This window comes from Chiloscyllium plagiosum, unplaced genomic scaffold, assembly GCF_037043375.1.
Source record: "Chiloscyllium plagiosum isolate Xiang-an unplaced genomic scaffold, Cpla_swu_hap1 HiC_scaffold_29, whole genome shotgun sequence".
NCBI lineage: Eukaryota > Metazoa > Chordata > Chondrichthyes > Orectolobiformes > Hemiscylliidae > Chiloscyllium > Chiloscyllium plagiosum.
The window spans coordinates 46,137,314-46,158,425 of NW_028270167.1; the positions used below are offsets into that span (position 1 = coordinate 46,137,314).

At 49.2% G+C, this 21,112-nt stretch overlaps 1 protein-coding gene across 1 annotated transcript in view; it reads left to right on the forward strand.

Annotated features, from left to right (window-relative positions):
• Nucleotides 1-2,247: 2,247 nt before the first annotated feature.
• The window catches only part of LOC122544176 (pregnancy zone protein-like), a 44,392-nt gene continuing 25,527 nt past the window's right edge, over nucleotides 2,248-21,112 (forward strand). Inside the window, exons 1-5 of the mRNA XM_087976546.1 lie at nucleotides 2,248-2,265; nucleotides 2,744-2,906; nucleotides 3,049-3,269; nucleotides 4,571-4,786; nucleotides 6,977-7,110. Coding sequence (XP_087832672.1) covers nucleotides 2,263-2,265; nucleotides 2,744-2,906; nucleotides 3,049-3,269; nucleotides 4,571-4,786; nucleotides 6,977-7,110 — 737 coding nt within the window. The 5' untranslated portion in view covers nucleotides 2,248-2,262. The remainder of the gene's footprint in view (nucleotides 2,266-2,743; nucleotides 2,907-3,048; nucleotides 3,270-4,570; nucleotides 4,787-6,976; nucleotides 7,111-21,112) is intronic.

A 21,112-nucleotide genomic window follows, 5' to 3' on the forward strand; every position in this document is an offset into this window, starting at 1 on the left:
CTGCACTGTCTGAGGGTCAGTGCTGTAGGAGGGAATGCTGCACTGTCTGAGGGTCAGTGCTGTGGGAGGGAATGCTGCACCGTCTGAGGGTCAGTGCCTGTGGGAGGGAATGCTGCACTGTCTGAGGGTCAGTGCCTGAGTGAGGGAATGCTGCACTGTCTGAGGGTCAGTGCCTGTGGGAGGGAATGCTGCACTGTCAGAGGGTCAGTGCCTGTGGGAGGGAATGCTGCACTGTCTGAGGGTCAGTGCTGTGGGAGGGAATGCTGCACTGTCTGAGGGTCAGTGCCTGTGGGAGGGAATGCTGCACTGTCAGAGGGTCAGTGCCTGTGGGAGGGAATGCTGCACTGTCTGAGGGTCAGTGCTGTGGGAGGGAATGCTGCACTGTCTGAGGGTCAATGCCTGTGGGAGGGAATGCTGCACCGTCTGAGGGTCAGTGCCTGTGGGAGGGAATGCTGCACTGTCCGAGCGTCAGTGCCTGTGGGAGGGAATGCTGCACTGTCTGAGGGTCAGTGCTGTGGGAGGGAATGCTGCACTGTCTGAGGTTCAGTGCCTGTGGGAGGGAATGCTGCACTGTCAGAGGGTCAGTGCCTGTGGGAGGGAATGCTGCACTGTCTGAGGGTCAGTGCCTGTAGGAGGGAATGCTGCACTGTCTGAGGGTCAGTGCCTGTAGGAGGGAATGCTGCACTGTCAGAGGGTCAGTGCCTGTAGGAGGGAATGCTGCACTGTCTGAGGGTAAGTGCCTGTGGCAAGGAATGCTGCACTGTGAGAGGGTCAGTGCCTGTAGGAGGGAATGCTGCACTGTCAGAGTGTCAGTGCTGTAGGAGGGAATGTTGCACTGTCTGAGGGTCAGTGCTGTGGGACGGAATGCTGCACTGTCTGAGGTTCAGTGCCTGCGGGAGGGAATGCTGCACTGTCTGAGGGTCAGTGCTGTAGGAGGGAATGCTGCACTGTCTGAGGGTCAGTGCCTGTGGGAGGGAATGCTGCACTGTCTGAGGGTCAGTGCTGTAGGAGGGAATGCTGCACTGTCAGAGGGTCAGTGCTGTAGGAGGGAATGCTGCACTGTCTGTGGTTCAGTGCCTGTGGGAGGGAATGCTGCACTGTCTGAGGGTCAGTGCCTGTAGGAGGGAATGCTGCACTGTCAGAGGGTCAGTGCCTGTGGGAGGGAATGCTGCACTCTCCGTGTGTCAGTGCCTGTGGGAGGGAATGCTGCACTGTCAGAGGGTCAGTGCCTGTGGGAGGGAATGCTGCACTGTCTGAGGGTCTGTGCTGTGGGAGGGAATGCTGCACTGTCAGAGGGTCAGTGCCTGTGGGAGGGAATGCTGCACTGTCTGAGGGTCAGTGCTGTGGGAGGGAATGCTGCACTGTCAGAGGGTCAGTGCCTGTGGGAGGGAATGCTGCACTGTCTGAGGGTCAGTGCTGTGGGAGGGAATGCTGCACTGTCTGAGGGTCAGTGCCTGTGGGAGGGAATGCTGCACTGTCTGAGGGTCAGTGCCTGTGGGAGGGAATGCTGCACTGTCAGAGGGTCAGTGCTGTGGGAGAGAATGCTGCACTGTCTGAGGGTCAGTGCCTGTGGGAGGGAATGCTGCACTGTCTGAGGGTTGGTTCTGATTGAGTGAGTGCCATATTACCAGAGATTCAGTACTGGGGGAGACCTGCATTGTCAGTGGGTCAGAACTGAGGGAGTGCTGCATTTTTAGGAGGTCAGTACTGAGGGGGTGCTGCATTGTCAGAGGGTCAGTGCTGAGGGAGTGTTGCACTGTCAGAGGATCAGTACTGAGTGAGTGCTGCACTGTTCGAATGTCAGAACTGAGGTAGTTCTGCACTGTCTGAGGGTCAGTGCTGAGGGAGTGCTGCTTTTCAGAGGGTCAGTGCTGAGGGAGTGCTGCATTTTCAGAGGGTCAGTACTGAGGGAATGCTGCATTTTCAGAGGGTCAACACTCAGAGTGCTGCACTGTCAGAGGGTCAGTGCTGAGGGAGTGCTGCTGTGTCAGAGGGTCAGTACTGAGGGAGTGCTGCACTGTCAGAGGGTCAATACTGAGGGAGTGCTGCACTCTCAGATGGTCAGTGCTGAGGGAGTGCTGCACTGTGAGAGGGTCAGTACTGAGGGAGTGCCACACTGTGAGAGTGTGTTCAATCTGAAGAGTTCTGTTCTGTCTCTCTCACTCTCTCTCACTGCCTCCGTAGGGTGGAGTCAATGATCAGATTTCTCTGTCAGCTTATGTGACATAAGCTTTACTGGAATCAACACTTTCAGGTTTTGAGATGGTGAGAACTTCAACTCAAACATTGGGAATCTGGGATTGGTGGGAATGAGGCATCTGGGCCAGAGAAACGTGTTGGAACAGGGATTGGTGGGAAATGGGCGCCTGGGCCAGAGAAACATGTCAGATTGGGGTTTGGTGGCAATGAGGCATCTGGGCCTGACAAACCTGTTGGATTGGGAACAGGTGGGAATGGGGCATCTGGGAATGAGAAATATTTTGGATCGGGAATTGGTGGGAATGGAGCATCTGGGCCTGAGAAACAGCTGGGAGTTAGGATTGCGGGACTCAGAAACATGTAGGATCTGGGTTTGAGGATGTAAGATGTCTGTGGTTGGGGGTTTGTGAAGTGTCTGCAGGTGGGGGTTTGGCAATCTGAGGGTGAGGGGTGATGGCATCCTGAGGGTGAGGGGGTGTTGGGTGGGGAGAGTTGTGAGTGGGGACTGTGTGTCCCTTAGTCACTTTCTCCATCGTCTTTCTAGAGTCGGATTACAGACAGAGGCCTGAGCTGCCTGCAGACTGCATTACAGACAGTGAACAGCACCTACACTCTCGCATTGCTCGCCTATACCTTTACCCTGGGCCAGGACCAAGTTGCTAGGAAAATAACTCTCCAGTGGCTGGAAAAGTTGGCCATCAAAACAGGTCTAGCTATGTTCATCCACAATCCCTCTGTGTTTGCCTCCTGCTATTTCTCCCCCCCCTTCCCTCTCATTGGGGTGTGCTGGAACATTGATCTGTTGGCTGTCCAATAACTAATGGTGAACCTCCTGTCTCTGGGTTACAGACAGATTGACTCATTGGCAGCAGGAGGAGACCCTGGAGAGCGAGGAAGAGCATGGTTACTGGTGGAGAGCACCCTCTGCAGACGTTGAAATGACAGCCTATGTGCTTCTAGCCCTTCTCTCTCAGCCACAGGTCCCAGACTCCGAGTTGGACGATGCCACGTCCATTGTTCGCTGGCTGGTTAAGCAGAGGAATCCTTACGGAGGCTTCGCATCAACCCAGGTAATACTCCGTCCTCTGTACCATTTTGGCTATGGGATCTGATCACTCTGCAGAGGCACAGATCATTTCAGGATTGAGTAAAGAAGGTTGATATTGGGGAACTGATAGATGTAGTAGATTTCCAGAAGGCATTTCAGTAATGGGGGAAAAATGATTTAATAGGCAAGTGAGTTACAGGTGGCTTATTCACATGGCTAAGGGAATGCTTGTTGGTCAGAAAATAAGCCGAAAAATGAACAATTGGCAGGTATCGAATGGAGTGGTATAGAACAAGGGACACTACTGGGGGATTAGATATGACCGACTTGAATATCAAGATGGGGACTCACGTGTCGAGTTTTCCTGATATTTTCCCACTCAGTACAAAGGTAAGGGAGACCTGAGAAGCTTACAGAGAATCTTGGCTGTGCTTGGACAAGGATCACAGGCAGTCAGCATGTCGTTACACCAAGGAAGTAGGCAGGCGGACCACCCGATGCTCCCAGTTGTAAAGGAGTACAGCAATAAAATCCCATTCTGATCAGACAGCGGGCTGGAGAGGCCACAGCTGAAATACTACAAGCAGTTTTAACCTCTGCATTCTGGGATTGCAGGCAGTTCATCAGGTTCGGCCCTGGGATGGAGGAGCTTGTCCTGTGATAGGCTGCTGAGTGAATTGGGACAATATTGCCTGGAGTTGAGAAGAACGAGAGGTGATTTCATTGAGACTGACAATGTTCTATAGGGTTAAAAATCACACAACACTAGGTTATAGTCCAACAGGTTTATTTGGAAGCACACCAGCTTTCGGAGCAATGCTCCTTCATCAGGTGGTAGTCAATGTTCTACAGGGGTTAGGTGACAGTGGAATCACTGAGAGATTGTCCTCACCCCGAACCCATCCCGGGTCGGGGAACCTAAAACAGAGTTATGTGGAGATATAGCCTCAGGGGAAGGGGCCAACCTCTGAATGAGATGAGAGGACATTTCTTCCCTCAAAGGGGTGTGCATCTTTGGATTTCTCCAACCCAGGGGGGTGAAGCTGGCCCGTTGTGGAATATAGTTCAGACTGGGCTCTGGTACAGTCTAGTCTGTTGGGTAATGGAGGGATTTGGGAGTGGGGGATAGGGGAGTGAAGTTGAAGCCAATGATCTTACTGAACGGTGGAAAAAATCCTCTACTCCAGCCTTTAAAAGCTCTTGTGTCCAGGCTGGGACCTGTGCCCAGCCTGGGCCTTTCCTAGTGTATGTGTGTCACTGTGTATTCTTGATCGCTGGTGAAGTGTACTGTCAAAATGACTGGCACTTTCTTTCTGCCCCCAGGATACAGTGGTCGCTCTCCAGGCCCTGGCTCTCTACGCTGAGAGGACCCATGTGGATGGCCATCAGAGCTCAGTAACTGTAACCTCAGAGACAACATTCCACAAGGACTTTCATGTTGACACTTCCAACCAGCTGCTGCTCCAGAGGCAGGACTTGGAAGAGATTCCCAGAAAATACAGGGTGCTAATCACAGGGAACAGATGCATTCTTCTCCAGGTCAGTCACTACCTCCTCAATCATCCTGAGGGAGGGACACGGCGGGGAGGCAAGAGTGAGGGGCATGGATAGGGGGGAGTGAGGGGCATGGGGAGGGGGGAGTGAGGGGCATGGAGAGGTAGGAATGAGGGGCATGGATAGGGGGAGTGAGAGGCATGGGGAGGGAGGGTTGAGGGGCATGGGGAAGTGGGGTGAGGGGCATGGGGAGGCGGAGTGAGGGGCATGGGGAGGCGGAGTGAGGGGAATGGGGAGGTAGGGGTAAGGGGAATGGGGAGGGGGAGTGAGGGGCATGGGGAGGCGGAGTGAGGGGAATGGGGAGGCAGCGGTAAGGGGCATGGGGAGGTGGGAGTGAGGGGCATGGTAGGGGAGGAAATGAGGGACATGGGGAGGAGGAGTGAGGGGCATGGGGAGGTGGGAGTGAGGGACATGAGGGGGGGGAGCGAGGACCATGGGGAGGCAGCAGTGAGGGGCATGGGGAGAGGGAGTGAGGGGCATGGGGAGGGGCGAGTGAGGGGCATGGGGAGGGGCGAGTGAGGGGCATGGGAAGGTGTGAGTGAGGGACATGGGGTGGTAGGAGTGAGGGACATGGGGAGGTGGGACTGAGGGGCATGAGGAGGGGGGAACAAGGGCCATGGGGAGGTGGAAATGACAGGCATGGGGAGTTGGGAGTGAGGGACTGGCGAGGCAGCAGTGAGGGGCATGGGGAGGTAGGAATGAGGGGCATGTGGATGGGGGATTGAGGGACATGGGGAGGAAGGTGTGAAGGGCATGGGGATGGGGGTGTGAAGGGCATGTGGAGGTAGCAGTGAGGGGCATGGGGAAGTGGGAGTGAGGTGCATGGGGAGGCAGGAGTGAGGGGCATGGGGAGGGGGAGAGAGGGGCATGGGGAGGGGAGAGTGAGGGCCATGGGGGGGGGAGTGAAGGGCATGGAGAGGTGGGAGTGAGTAACATGGGGAGGGAGGAGTGAGGGACATGGGGAGGAGTGAGTGAGGGGCATGGGGAGGTGTGAGTGAGGGACATGGGGAGTGGGTTGTGAAGACATGGGATGGCAGGGGTGAGAGACATGGAGAGGGGGGAGTGAGGGACATGGGGAGGTGGGAGTGTGGGACATGGGGAAGTAGGAGTGAGGGACATGGGGAGGTGGGAGTGAGGGACATGGGGAGATGGAAGTGAGGGAAATGGGGAGGTGGGAGTGAGGGAAATGGGGAGGTGGGAGTGAGGGGCATGGGGAGGTAGGAGTGAGGGACATGGGGAGGTGGGAGTGAGGGAAATGGGGAGGTGGGAGTGAGGGGCATGGGGAGGTAGGAGTGAGGGACATGGGGAGGTGGGAGTGAGGGAAATGGGGAGGTGGGAGTGAGGGACATGGGGAGATGGGAGTGAGGGAAATGGGGAGGTGGGAGTGAGGGGCATGGGGAGGTAGGAGTGAGGGACATGGGGAGGTGGGAGTGAGGAACATGGGGAGGTGGGAGTGAGGGACATGGAAATGGGGGAGTGAGGGACATGGGGAGGTAGGAGTGAGGGTCATGGTGAGGTTGGAGTGAGGGATATTTGGAGGGAGCAGTGAGGGACATGGGGAGGCAGGAGTGAGGGACATGGGGCGGGGGGAGTGTGGATCATGAGGAGGGGCGTGTGAGGGACATGGGGAGGCAGGAGTGAGTGGCATGGGGAGGCGGGAGTGAGGGACATGGGGAGGTGGGAGTGAGGGAAATGGGGAGGTGGGAGGGAGGGGCATGGGGAGGTGGGAGTGAGGGACATGGGAATGGGGGAGTGAGGGACATGGGGAGGTGGGAGTGAGGGTCATGGTGAGGTTGGAGTGAGGGATATTTGGAGGGGGGAGTGAGGGACATGGGGAGGCAGGAGTGAGGGGCATGGGGAGGCGGGATGAGGGTCATGGGGAGGGGGGAGTGAGGGACATGGGGAGGTGTGAATGAGGTAGATGGAGAGGTAGGAATGACGAGCATGGGGAGGGGGGAGTGAGGGACATGGGGAGGTGTAAATGAGGTAGATGGAGAGGTTGGAATGAGGAGCATGGGGAGGGGAGTGTGAGAGACTCCCCCGGTAAGGGGGAGTGAGGTTTGGTGGGGCGGGGGGGAGTGAGGGACGTTGGATGTTGAGAATGCTGCTGTGGGGAGTAGTCAGTGAGACTTGATGCTATTTTCGACATGAAGTAACTGGTGGTTCTATCTGCAGACTGTTCTCCGTTATAACGTACCCGTCAAACCTCAAGATTCTGTCTTCAAGCTATCTCTAGCAACGTTGGAACAAAATGTATTGGACACTACCCTCCAGGGGGAGCCAACTTACAGGATTTTTCTCAGTATCACGTGAGTCATGAGAGGAGCTTTTTATTATTCATGAGGGGACGTGGATTCATCACCCACTCCTTGTCAATCTTTAACAGATTGGGTTAGGGTTAGGGAAATCCTTGTGCTGTAGGGAGACCCATAATGCTGTTCGGAAGGGAACTCCTGGAGGAATTCCAGGAACTTAACCCAGCAACCTGGAAGGTACAGTGATACATGATCGTCAACCATACAACCAATAAATATGTACCCTCACTCCCACACCAAGTAAATACTAACCATCACACTCAGAGTCACGATGATGAGGGCTGAGAGGGTAACTCATAGGCGGTGGTGCTCCTATGTATGTATCTGCTGTCCATCCAGGTGGAAGTGGTCATTAGTTTGGAAGGAGCTACCCGAAGAAATATTTGTGAATTCCTGCAGTGCATTTTATAGGTAATTCACTGGAAGGAAGACGTGGTGTGAAATACAGGGTCAGTATTAATTGGACATTGGAGTATAGTTCAGTGTTGACCCGTTGGGAGAGTAATGGTCAGTACTCACTGGGTGTGAGAGCAATGATTAACTGGAAATCAGAGCAAGTGTCACTATTTGCTGGATGGGGGAAACAGCGCTCAGTAATTACTGAGTGTGGGAGTGAGAGACTGTGTTTACTGGGCATGGATGTGATGATTTGTCGCTAACAGTGATCATTTATTGAGACTGATGTTCATTAGTTATCAGTACATTAGTTATCGGTATATTGACTGGGTATGAGTGTCTGAATTTACTCTGTGTGTGAGTGTTGGTGTGACAGTCAATACATATTGCCTGGGTGTGGAGTGAAGATCAGAATTTACCATGTATTGGTGTGAGGGGCAGTATTAATTGGGAGTGATAGTGAGTGTTAATATTTACTGAACTTTGAGGGAGATGGTCATAATTTCTTCAATATGAGAATGATAGTCAATATTTACTGGCTGTCAGCAGTATTTATTGGGCTTGAGAGTGATCAATATTTCAGTGTGTCAGCATTTATCAATTGAGGGTGTGATGGCCAGGAATTAATAGGTGCAAGAGTGAGAGTCAATAATTACTTGCTATGAGATTGCTGTGCAATATTTATTAGGCATGAGAGAGGCAGTCAATATTATCTGGGACTGAGATTGAAAGTCTGGGAGAGATGATCAGTATTGACTGCACATGGGATGGATGATAAGTATGGTCTGGGCAGAGGAGTGACTTATTATCTCCTGGGTGTGGAAGCAAGAATCAGTTTTAACTAGGTGTGGGTGAGAAGGTCAGTATTTAATAGGGAGCTTATCGCAGTGAAAGTGACGGTCAGGATTTACTGGGTGTGAGAGTGAGGATCTGTAGATAATAGCTGTGAGAGGGATGGTGAGTATTTACTAAGTGTGGGAGTGAGGGTCTGTAGTTAATGGCAGTGAGAGGAATTGTCAGTATTTACTGGGTGTGGGAGTGAGGATCTGTAGTTAATGGCTGTGAGAGGGATGGTGAGTATTTACTAAGTGTGGGAGTGAGGATCTGTAGTTAATGGCTGTGAGAGGGATGGTGAGTATTTACTAAGTGTGGGAGTGAGGATCTGTAGTTAATGGCTGTGAGAGGGATGGTGAGTATTTACTAAGTGTGGGAGTGAGGATCTGTAGTTAATGGCTGTGAGAGGGATGGTGAGTATTTACTAAGTGTGGGAGTGAGGATCTGTAGTTAATGGCTGTGAGAGGGATGGTGAGTATTTACTAAGTGTGGGAGTGAGGATCTGTAGTTAATGGCTGTGAGAGGGATGGTCAGTATTTACTGGGTGTGGGAGTGAGGACCTGTAGTTAATGGCTGTGAGCGGATGGTCAGTATTTACTGCATGTGCATTTGCGGTTTTGTCATTAATGGCTGTAAGAGGGATGGTCTGTATTTACTGGGTGTGGGAGTGAGGATCTGCAGTTATTGGCTGTGAGAGGAATGGTCAGTATTTGCTGGTGTTGGAGTGAGGATCTGTAGTTAATGGCGGTGAGAGTGATGGTCAGTATTTACTGGGTGTGGGAATGAGGACCTGTAGTTAGTGGCTGTGAGCGGGATGGTCAGTATTTATTGCGTGTGCATGTGTGGTTCTGTCATTAATGGCTGTGAGAGGGATGGTCAGTATTTACTGCGTGTGGGAGTGAGGATCTGTAGTTAATGCTCTGAGAGGGATGGTAAGTATTTACTAAGTGTGCGTATGAGGGTCAGTATTTACTGGTTGTAGGTGTGAGGATCTGTAGTTAATGACTGTGAGAGGGATGGTCAGTATTTACTGGGTGTGGGTATGGGGATCTTTAGCTAATGGCTGTGAGAGTTAGTGTCAGTATTACTGTGTGTGGGAGTGAGGATCTGTAGGTAATGACTGTGAGAGGGATGGTCAGTATTTACTGGGAGTGGGAGTGATGATCTGTTGTTAATGCTATGAGAGGTATAGTCAGTATTTACTAAGTGTGGGTATGAGGGTCAATATTTACTGGGTGTGGGAGTGAGGATCTGTAGTTAATGCTGTGAGAGGGATGGTCAGTATTTACTGGGTGTGGGAGTGAGGATCTGTAGTTAATGCTGTGAGAGGGATGGCCAGTATTTACTGGGTGTGGGAGTGAGGATCTGTAGTTAGTGGCTGTGAGAGTGAGTGTCAGTATTTAAGGGGTGTGGGAGTGAGGATCTGTAGTTAATGGCTGTGAGAGGGATGGTCAGTATTTACTGGGAGTGGGAGGGGGATATGTAGATAATGGCTGTGAGAGGGACGGTCAGTATTTACTGGGAGTGGGAGGGGGATATGTAGATAATGGCTGTGAGAGGGACGGTCAGTATTTACTGGGTGTGGGAGGGGGATATGTAGATAATGGCTGTGAAAGGGACGGTCAATGTTTAGCGTGTGTGGGAGAGAGGATTTGTAGTTAGTGACTATGAGAGTGAGTGTCTGTATTTACTGGGTGTGCGAGTGAGGATCTGTAGTTTTTGGCTGTGAGAGGGATGGTCAGTATTTATTGCGTGTGCATGTGGGGTTCTGTCGTTAATGGCTGTGAGAGGGATGGTCCGTATGTACTGTGTGTGGGAGTGAGGATCTGTAGTTAATGCTGTGAGAGGGATGATCAGTATTTACTAAGTGTGCGTATGAGGGTGAGTATTTACTGGGTGTAGGTGTGAGGATCTGTAGTTAATGGCTCTGAGAGGGACAGTCAGTATTTACTAGGTGTGGGAGGGTGATCTCTAGTTAAATTCATGAGAGGGATGGTCAGTGTTTAATGTGTGTGGGAGTGAGGATCTGTGATTAATGACTGTGAGAGTGAGTGTCAATATTTACTGGGTGTGGGAGAGAGGATCTATAGATAATGACAGTGAGAGATTTGGTCCGTATTTACTGTGTGTGGGAGTGAGGATCTGTAGTTAATGCTGTGAAAGGGATGATCAGTATTTACCAAGTGTGCGTATGAGGGTGAGTATTTACTGGTTGTAGGTGTGAGGATCTGTGATTAATGGCTGTGAGAGTGAGTGTCAGTATTTACTGGGTGTGGGAGGGAGGATCTGTAGTTAATGGCTGTGAGAGTGATGGTCAGTATTTACTGGGTGTGCGAGTGGGACTCTGTTGTGAATGGCTGTGAGAGGGATGGTCAGTATTTACTGGGTGTGCGAGTGGGACTCTGTTGTGAATGGCTGTGAGAGTGATGGTCAGTATTTACTGGGTGTGCGAGTGGGACTCTGTTGTGAATGGCTGTGAGAGGGATGGTCAGTATTTACTGGGTGTGCGAGTGGGACTCTGTTGTGAATGGCTGTGAGAGGGATGGTCAGTATTTACTTGGTGTGGGTGTGAGCATCTGTAGTTAATGGCTGTGAGAGGGATGATCTGTATTTAGTGGGTATGGGAGTGGAGATTTCTAGTTAATGGCTGTGAGAGTGAGTGTCAGTATTTAATGGGCGTGCGAGTGAGGATTTGTAGTTAATGGATGTGACAGGGATGGTCAGGATTTACTGTGTGTGGGAGTGAGGATCTGTAGTTAATGGATGTGAGAGTGTGTCAGTATTTACTGGGTGTGGGAGTGAGGATCTGTAGTTAATGGCTATGAGAGGGATGGTCAGTATTTACTGCATGTGGGAGTGAGGATCTGTAGTTAATGCTGTGAAAGGGATGGTCAGTATTTACTGCGTGTGGGTGTGAGGATCTGTAGTTAATGGCCGTGAGAGGGATTGTCAGTATTTACTGGGTGTGAGAGTGACGATCTGTAGTTAATGGCAGTGAGTGTGAGTGCCAGTATTAATGGGTGTGGGAGTGAGGATCTGTAGTTAATTCTGTGAGCGGGATAGTCAGTATTTACTAACTGTGGGTATGAGGGTCAGTATTTACTGGGTGTGGGTGTGAGGATCCGTAGTTAATGGCTGTGAGAGGGATGGTCAGTATTTACTGGGTGTGCGAGTGGGACTCTGTCGTTAATGGCTGTGAGAGGGATGGTCGGTGTTTACTGCATGTGGGAGTGAGGATCTGTAGTTAATGCTGTGTAAGGGATGGTCAGTATTTACTAAGTGTGGGTATGAGGGTCAGTATTTACTGGGTGTGGATGTGAGTATCTGTAGTTAATGGCTCTGAGAGGGATGGTCTGTATTTAGTGGGTGTGGGAGTGAGGCTCTGCAGTTAATTGCTGTGAGAGGAATGGTCAATCTTTACTGGGTGTGGGAGTGAGGATCTGTAGTTACTGGCTGTGAGAGTGATGGTCAGTATTTACTGGGTGTGGGACTGAGGAGCTGTAGTTAATGCTGTGAGAGGGATGGTCAGTATTTACTAGGTGTTCGTATGGGGGTCAGTACTTACTAGGTGTGGGTGTAAGGATCTGTAGTTAATGGCTGTTCGAGGGATGGTCAGTTTTTACTGAATGTGGGAGTGAGGATATGTACTTAATGGCTGTGAGAGTGAGTGTCAGTATTTACTGGGCGAGGGAATGGGGATCTGTAGTTAATGGCTGTGAGAGGGATGGTCAGTATTTGCTGGGTGTGGGCGTGAGGGTCTGTAGTTAATGGCTGTGAGAGTGAGTGTCAGTATTTACTGGGTGTGGGAGTGAGGATCTGCAGTTAATTGCTGTGAGGGGAATGGTCAGTTTTTACTGGGTGTGGGAATGATCATCTGTAGTTAATGGCTGTGAGAGGCATGGTCAGTATTTATGGGCTGTGTGAGTGACGATCTGTGATTAATGGCTATGAGAGTGAGTGTCAGTATTTACTGGGCGTGGGAGTGAGGATATGTAGTTAATGCTGTGAGACGGGTGGTTAGTATTTACAAAGTGTGGGAGTGAGAATATGTATTTAATGGCTGTGAGAGTGAGCGTCAGTATTTACTGCATGTGGGAGTGAGGATCTGTAGATAATGGCTGTGAGAGGAATGGTCAGTATTTACTCGGTGTGGGAGTGAGGTTCGGCACTTAATGGCTGTGAGAGGGATGGTCAGTATTTACTGGGTGAGGGAGTGGGGATCTGTAGTTAATGGCTGTGAGAGGGATGGTCAGTATTTACTGTGTGTGGGAGTGAGGATCTGTAGTTAATGGCTATGAGAGGGATGGTCAGTATTTACTCGGTGTGGGAGTGAGGTTCGGCACTTAATGGCTATGAGAGGGATGGTCAGTATTTACTGGGTGTGCGGGTGGGGCTCTGTAGCTAATGGCTGTGAGAGGGATGGTCAGTATTTACTGGGTGTGGAAGAGATGACCTGTCGTTAATGCTGTGAGAGGGATGGTCAGTATTTACTAAGTGTGGGTATGAGGGTCAGTATTTGCTGTGTGTGGGTGTGAGGATCTCTAGTTAATGGCTGTGAGAGAAATGGTCAGTATTTCCTCGGTGTGGGAGTGATGATCTGTAGTTAATGGCTGTGAGAGTTAGTGTCAGTATTTATTGGGTGTTGGAGGGAGGATCTGTAGCTAATGGCTCTAAGAGTGTGTCAATATTTACTGGGTGTGGGAGAGAGGATCTGTAGTTAATGGCTGTGAGAGGAATGGTCAGTATTTACTGGGCAAGGGAGTGAGGATCTGCAGTTATTGGCTGTGAGAGGAATGGTCAGTATTTGCTGGGTGTGGGCGTGAGGGTCTGTAGTTAATGGCTGTGAGAGTGAGTGTCAGTATTTACTGGGTGTGGGAGTGAGGATCTGCAGTTAATTGCTGTGAGGGGAATGGTCAGTTTTTACTGGGTGTGGGAATGATCATCTGTAGTTAATGGCTGTGAGAGGCATGGTCAGTATTTATGGGCTGTGTGAGTGACGATCTGTGATTAATGGCTATGAGAGTGAGTGTCAGTATTTACTGGGCGTGGGAGTGAGGATATGTAGTTAATGCTGTGAGACGGGTGGTTAGTATTTACAAAGTGTGGGAGTGAGAATATGTATTTAATGGCTGTGAGAGTGAGCGTCAGTATTTACTGCATGTGGGAGTGAGGATCTGTAGATAATGGCTGTGAGAGGAATGGTCAGTATTTACTCGGTGTGGGAGTGAGGTTCGGCACTTAATGGCTGTGAGAGGGATGGTCAGTATTTACTGGGTGAGGGAGTGGGGATCTGTAGTTAATGGCTATGAGAGGGATGGTCAGTATTTACTGGGTGTGCGGGTGGGGCTCTGTAGCTAATGGCTGTGAGAGGGATGGTCAGTATTTACTGGGTGTGCGGGTGGGGCTCTGTAGCTAATGGCTGTGAGAGGGATGGTCAGTATTGACTGGGTGTGGAAGAGATGACCTGTCGTTAATGCTGTGAGAGGGATGGTCAGTATTTGCTAAGTGTGGGTATGAGGGTCAGTATTTGCTGTGTGTGGGTGTGAGGATCTCTAGTTAATGGCTGTGAGAGGAATGGTCAGTATTTACTCGGTGTGGGAGTGATGATCTGTAGTTAATGGCTGTGAGAGTTAGTGTCAGTATTTATTGGGTGTGGGAGGGAGGATCTGTAGCTAATGGCTCTAAGAGTGTGTCAATATTTACTGGGTGTGGGAGAGAGGATCTGCATTTAATGGCTGTGAAAGGGATGGTCAGTATTTACTGGGTGTGGGGGGGGGATCTGTAATTAATGCTATGAGAGGGATGGTCAATATTTAGTAAGTGTGGGTGTGAGGATCTGTAGTTAATGGTTGTGAGAGTGATGGTTAGTATTTACTAAGTGTGGGTATGAGGATCAGTATTTACTGGATATGGGTTTGAGGATCTGTAGTTAATGGCTGCGAGAGGGATGGTCAGTATTTATTGGGTGTGGGAGTGAGGACCTGTAGTTAATGGCTGTGAGAGGGATGGTCAGTATTTACTGTGTGGGTGTGAGGATCTGTAATTAATGGCTGTGAGAGGGATGGTCCGTGTTTACCGCGTGTGGGAGTGAGGATCTGTAGTTAATAGCTGTGAGAGGGATGGTCAGTATTTACTGGGCGTGGGAGTGAGGATCTGTAGTTAATAGCTGTGAGAGGGATGGTCAGTATTTACTGGGCGTGGGAGTGAGGATCTGTAGTTAATAGCTGTGAGAGGGATGGTAACTATTTACTGGGTGTGGGAGTGAGGGAGTGAGATGGTCAATATTTAGTAAGTGCGGGTGTGAGGGTCAGTATTTAGTGGGTATGGGTGTGAGGATCTGTAGTTAATGGCTGTGAGAGGGATGGTCAGTATTTACTGGGTGTGGGAGTGAGGATCTGTTTTTAATGGCTGTGAGAGTGATGGTCAGTATTTACTGGGTGTGGGAGTGAGGATCTGTAATTAATGCTATGAGAGGGATGGTCAATATTTAGTAAGTGTGGGTGTGAGGGTAAGTATTTACTTGGTGTTGGTGTGAGTATCTGTAGTTAATGGCTGTGACAGGGATGGTCAGTATTTACTGGGCGTGAGTGAGGATCTGTAGTTAATAGCTGTGAGAGGGATGGTCAGTATTTACTGGCTGTGGGAATGACGTTTGGCAGTTCATGGCTGTGAGAGGAATGGTCAGTATTTACTGGGTGTGGGAGTGAGGATCTGTAGTTAATGGCTGTGCGAGTGATGGTCAGTATTTACTGGCTGTGGGAATGAGAATCTGTAGTTAATGACTGTGAGAGGGATAGTCAGTATTTACTGGGTGTGGGAGTGAAGACGTGTAGTTAATGGCTGTGAGAGTGATGGTCAGTATTTACTGGGTTTGCGAGGCGTGATCTGTCATTAATGGCTGTGAGAGGGAGGGTCAGTATTTCCTACGTGTGGGAGTGAGGATCGGTAGTTAATGCTGTGAAAGGGATGGTCAGTATTTAGTGCGTGTGGGAGTGAGGATCTCTAGTTAATGGTTGTGAGAGTGATGGTCAGTATTTACTAAGTGTGGGTATGAGGATCAGTATTTACTAGATATGGGTTTGAGGATCTGTAGTTAATGGCTGCGAGAGGGATGGTCAGTATTTATTGGGTGTGGGAGTGAGGATCTGTAGTTAATGCCTGTGAGTTTGAGTGTCAGTACTTACTGGGCGTGCGAGTGAGGATCTGTAGTTAATGGCTGTGAGAGTCTCTCAGTATTTACAGGGTGTGGGGGAGAGGATCTGTAGTTAATGGCAGTGAGAGGGATGATAACTATTTACTGGGTGTGGGAGTGAGGATCTGTAGTTAATGCTGTGAGAGGGATGGTCAGTATTTACTAAGTGTGGGTATGAGGGTCAGTATTTACTGGGTGTGGATGTGAAGATCTGTAGTTAATGGCTGTGAGAGGGATGGTCAGTATTTACTGTGTGTGGGAGTGAGGATCTGTAGTTAACGGTTGTGAGAGTGATGGTCAGTATTTACTGGGTGTGGGAGTGGGAATCTCTCGTTATTGGCAGTGAGAGTGATGGTCAGTATTTACTGGATGTGGGAGTAAGGATCTCTTGTTAATGGCAGTGAGAGTAATGGTCAGTATTTACTGGATGTGGGAGTGATGATCTGTAGTTAATGGCAGTGAGAGTAATGGTCAGTATTTACTGGGTGTGGGAGTGAGGATCTCTCGTTATTGGCAATGAGAGTGATGGTCAGTAGTTACTGGATGTGGGAGTGATGATCTTTAGTTAATGGCAGTGAGAGTGATGGTCAGTATTTACTGGATGTGGGAGTGATGATCTGTAGTTAATGCTGTGAGAGGGATAGTCACTATTTACTAAGTGTGGGTGTGAGGATCTGTAGTTAATGGCTGTGAGAGTGATGGTCAGTATTAATTGTGTGAGGGAGTGGGGATCTGTAGTTAATGGCTGTGAGAGGGATGGTCAGTATTTACTGGATGTGGGAGTGAGGATCTGTCGTTAATGGCTGTGAGAGGGATGGTCAGTATTTACTGTGTGTGGGAGTGAGGATCTAAAACATAGAACATAGAACAGTACAGCACAGAACAGGCCCTTCAACCCACGATTTTGTGCCGACCACTGATCCTCATGTATGCACCCTCAAATTTCTGTGACCATATGCATGTCCAGGAGTCTCTTAAATGTCCCTAATGACCCTGCCTCCACAACTGCTGCTGGCAACGCATTCCATGCTCTCACAACTCTCTGTGTAAAGAACCCGCCTCTGACATCCCCTCTATACTTTCCTCCAACCAGCTTAAAACTATGACCCCTTGTGTTAGTAATTTCTGCCCTGGGAAATAGTCTCTGGCTATCGACTCTATCTATGCCTCTCATTATCTTGTATACCTCAATTAAGTCCCCTCTTCTCCTCCTTTTCTCCAATGCAAAAAGTCCGAGCTCAATCAACCTCTCCTCATAAGATAAGCCCTCCAGTCCAGGCAGTATTCTGGTAAACCTCTTCTGAACTCGCTCCAAAGCATCCACATCTTTCTTATATTAGGGCGATCAGAACTGGATGCAGTATTCCAAGTGCGGTCTCACCAAAGTTTTATAGAGCTGCAACAAGATCTCACGACTCTTAAACTCAATACCCCTGTTAATGAAAGCCAAAACACCATATGCTTTCTTAACAACCCTGTCCACTTGGGTGGCCATTTTAAGGGATCTATGTACCTGCACACCAAGATCCCTCTATTCCTCCACACTGCCAAGAATCCTATCCTTAATCCTGTACTCAGCTTTCAAATTCGACCTTCCAAAATGCATCACCTTGCATTTATCCAGGTTGAACTCCATCTGCCACCTCTCAGCCCATCTCTGCATCCTGTCAATGTCCCGCTGCAGCCTACAACAGCCCTCCATACTGTCAACGACACCTCCAACCTTTGTGTCATCTGCAAACTTGCTGACCCATCCTTCAATCCCCTCATCCAAGTCATTAATAAAAATTACAAACAATAGAGGCCCAAGGACAGATCCCTGTGGAACACCACTCACCACAGACTTCCAGGCAGAATATTTTCCTTCTACTGCCACTCGCTGTCTTCTGTTGGCCAGCCAATTCTGTATCCAGACAGCTATGTTCCCCTGAATCCCATTCCTCCTGACCTTCTGAATGAGCCTGCCATGGGGAACCTTATCAAATGCCTTGCTAAAGTCCATATACACCATATCCACAGCTTGACCCTCATCAACTTTTCTAGTCACATCCTCAAAGAATTCGATAAGGTTTGTGAGGCATGACCTGCCCCTCACAAAGCCGTGTTGACTGCATTTAATCAAGCCATGCTTTTCCAGATGGTCATAAATCCTATCCCTCAGAATCCTTTCTAACACCTTGCAGACGACAGACGTGAGACTTACTGGTCTGTAATTGCCGGGGATTTCCCTATTTCCTTTATTGAAGAGAGGAATTACATTTGCCTCTCTCCAGTCCTCAGTACGACTCCAGTGGAGAGCGAGGATGCAAAGATCTTTGCAAGTGGCGAAGCAATTGCATTTCTCGTTTCCCAAAGCAGCTGAGGACAAATCTGGTCCGGACCTGGCGATTTGTCAATCTTAATGTTTGACAAAGTTTTCAGCACATCAGCTTCCTCTATCTCTATCCATTTCAGCATGCACACCTGCTCTTCAAAGGTTTCATTCACTACAAAGCTCGTTTCTTTCGTAAAGACGGAAGGAAAGAACTCATTTAGGGCTTCCCCTACCTCCTCAGACTCCACACACAAATTCCCTATGCTATCCCTGATCGGCCTTACTCTTTCTTTGACCATTCTCTTATTCCTCACATAAGTGTAAAATGCCTTTGTGTTCTCCCTAATCCGTTCTGCCAAGCCTTTCTCGTGCCCCCTCCTGGCTCTCCTCAGACCATTTTTAAGCTCCTTCCTCGCCTGCCTGTAATCCTCTAGAGCTGAGCTTGACCCTAGCTTCCTCCACCTTATGTAAGCTACCTTTTTCCTTTTGACAAGAATCTCCACCGCTCTCGTCATCCAAGGTTCCTTTATCTTACCACTTCTTGCCTGTCTCAGAGGGACATATTTATTCATCACTTGCAACAACTGTTCCTTAAACAGTCTCCACATGTCTCTAGTGCCTTTACCATGGAGCAATTGCTCCCAATCCATGCTTCCTAACTCATATCCAATCGCATCATAGTCTCCTCTTCCCCAATTAAATATCCTCCCATTTTGCCTAATCCTCTCCTTCTCCATAGCTATGTAGAATGTGAGGCAGTTGTGGTCACTATCACCAAAATGCTCTCCCACCACAAGATCTGATACCTGCCCTGGCTCGTTTCCGAGCACTAAGTCTAGAATGGCCTCTCCCCTCGTCGGCCTGTCAACATACTGAGTTAGGAAACCCTCCTGATCACACCTTACAAAAACAACTCCATTCAAATTTTCTCCTCGAAGGAGGTTCCAATCAATATTGGGAAAGTTAAAGTCACCTATTACAACAACCCTACTACGTCCACACTTTTCCAAAGTCTGCCGACCTATGCTTTCTTCCATCTCACTGCTGCTATTGGGCGACCTGTAGTAAACCCCTAAAGAGGTGACTACTCCCTTGCTGTTCCTAATTTCCACCCATACTGACTCGGTATGGAGATCTTCCTCGACAATGGAAGCTTCTGTAGCTGTGATACCCTCTCTGATTAGTAGTTAATGCTGTGAGAGGGATAGTCAGTATTTACTAAATGTGGGTGTGAGGGTCAGTATTTACTAGGTGTGGGTGTGAGGATCTGTAGTTAATGGCTGTGAGAGGGACAGTCAGTATTTATTGGGTGAGGGAGTGAGGATTTGTAGTGCATGACTGTGAGAGTGAGTGTCAGTATTTACTGAATGTGGGAGTGAGGATCTGTAGATAATGGCTGAGAGAGGAATGGTCAGTATTTACTGGGTGTGGGAGTGAGGTTCTGCAGTTAATGGCTGTGAAAGGGATGGTCAGTATTTACTGGGTGTGAGAGTGAGGATCTGTAGTTAATGGCTGTGAGAGTGTGTCAGTTTTTACTGGGTGTGGGAGTGAGGATCTGTAGTTAATGGCTGTGAGAGGGATGGTCAGTATTTACTGGGTGTGGGAGTGACGATCTGTAGTTAATAGCTTAGATTAGATTAGATTAGATTACAGTGTGGAAACGGGCCCTTCGGCCCAACAAGTCCACACCGACCCGCCGAAGCGAAAACCACCCATACATTTACCCCTTACCTAACACTAGGGACAATTAAGTATGGCCAATTCACCTGACCCTGCACATCTTTGGACTGTGGGAGGAAACCGGAGCACCCGGAGGAAACCCACGCAGACACGGGGAGAACGTGCAAACTCCACACAGCCAGTCGCCTGAGGCAGGAATTGAACCCGGGTCTCTGGTGCTGTGAGGCAGCAGTGCTAACCACTGTGCCACCGTGCCGCAGCTGAGAGGGGAATGGTCAGTATTTACTGGGTGTGGGAGTGACAATCTGTAGACAATGGCTGTGAGAACACCGCTGGTCACAGTTCTCCATTTTGAGAAGCTTCCTTCCACTGAACCCTGTCTCCTATTGCCCAACCAGTTCTCTGTCCATCTCGCTAGCACACGCTGGAATCCATGTGACTTTACCTTCTTCATCAGCCTACCATGAGGAATCTTATGAATCGCCTTACTTGTGTCCATGTATATGACATCTACAGCCCTTCCCTCATCAATGAACTTTGTCACCTCTTCAAAGAATTTTATTAAGTTTGTAAGACATATTCTTACTTGCACAAACCCATGTTGCCTATCAGTGATAAGCCCATTTTCTTCCAAATAAGTATATATCCTATCCCTCAGCATCTTCTCCAGTAGCTTCCCTACTGCTGATGTCAGGCTCACCAGTCTATAATTACCTGGAGTATCCCTGCTACCCTTCTTAAACAAGGGGACGACATTAACAATTCTCCTGTCCTCTCAGGCCTTCCTGTTTTCAAGGATGTGGCAAAGATATCTGGTAAAGCCCCAGCTATTTCTTTTCTCGCTTCCCTCCGTAACCTGGGATAGATCCCATCCAGAACTGGGGATTTGTCCAACTTGATACTTTTAGAATACCCAACACTTCCTCCCTCCTTCTGCCATCTTAACCTCGAGTTGTCAAATATCTATTCCTAACCTCAAATCTGCCATGTCCCTCTCCTCAGTGAATAACGATGCAAAGTACCCATTAAGAATCTCACCCATTTTCTCTGACTCCATGCGTAATTTTTCCTAATTTGTCCTTGATTGGGCAAACGCTTTCCCTCATTGCCCTCTGACTCCTTAAATATGAATAAGACCCACCTATCTACTCCCCTTACAATTGAATCTTCTATGACTATAGCCCTTCAACTCTTTGTCCCACCCTTCTGTACATCAGAGCCAGCCACAGTGTCATGAACATGGCTACTTCTCCCTTCCCCTGGTGAGCCATCTCCCCCAACAGTATCCAAAATATTATGCCTGTTTTGGAGGGAGATGACTGGTTTCCCTTAACCCTGCTAAGGATATCTCACGACCCCTTTTAGCCCTCTTAATTCCTCACTTCAGATTGTTCCTGCATTCCCAATATTCTTCTAAAGCTTCATCAGTTTTCAGTCGCCTAGACCTTATGTATGCTGCCTATTTCCTCTTAGCTAGTCTCACCTGTCATCCATGGTTCCCTCCTCTTACCACTCCTATCCCTTATTTTCACAGGAACACCTCTCTCCTAAACTCTAGTCAATCTCTCTTTAAAAGCCTC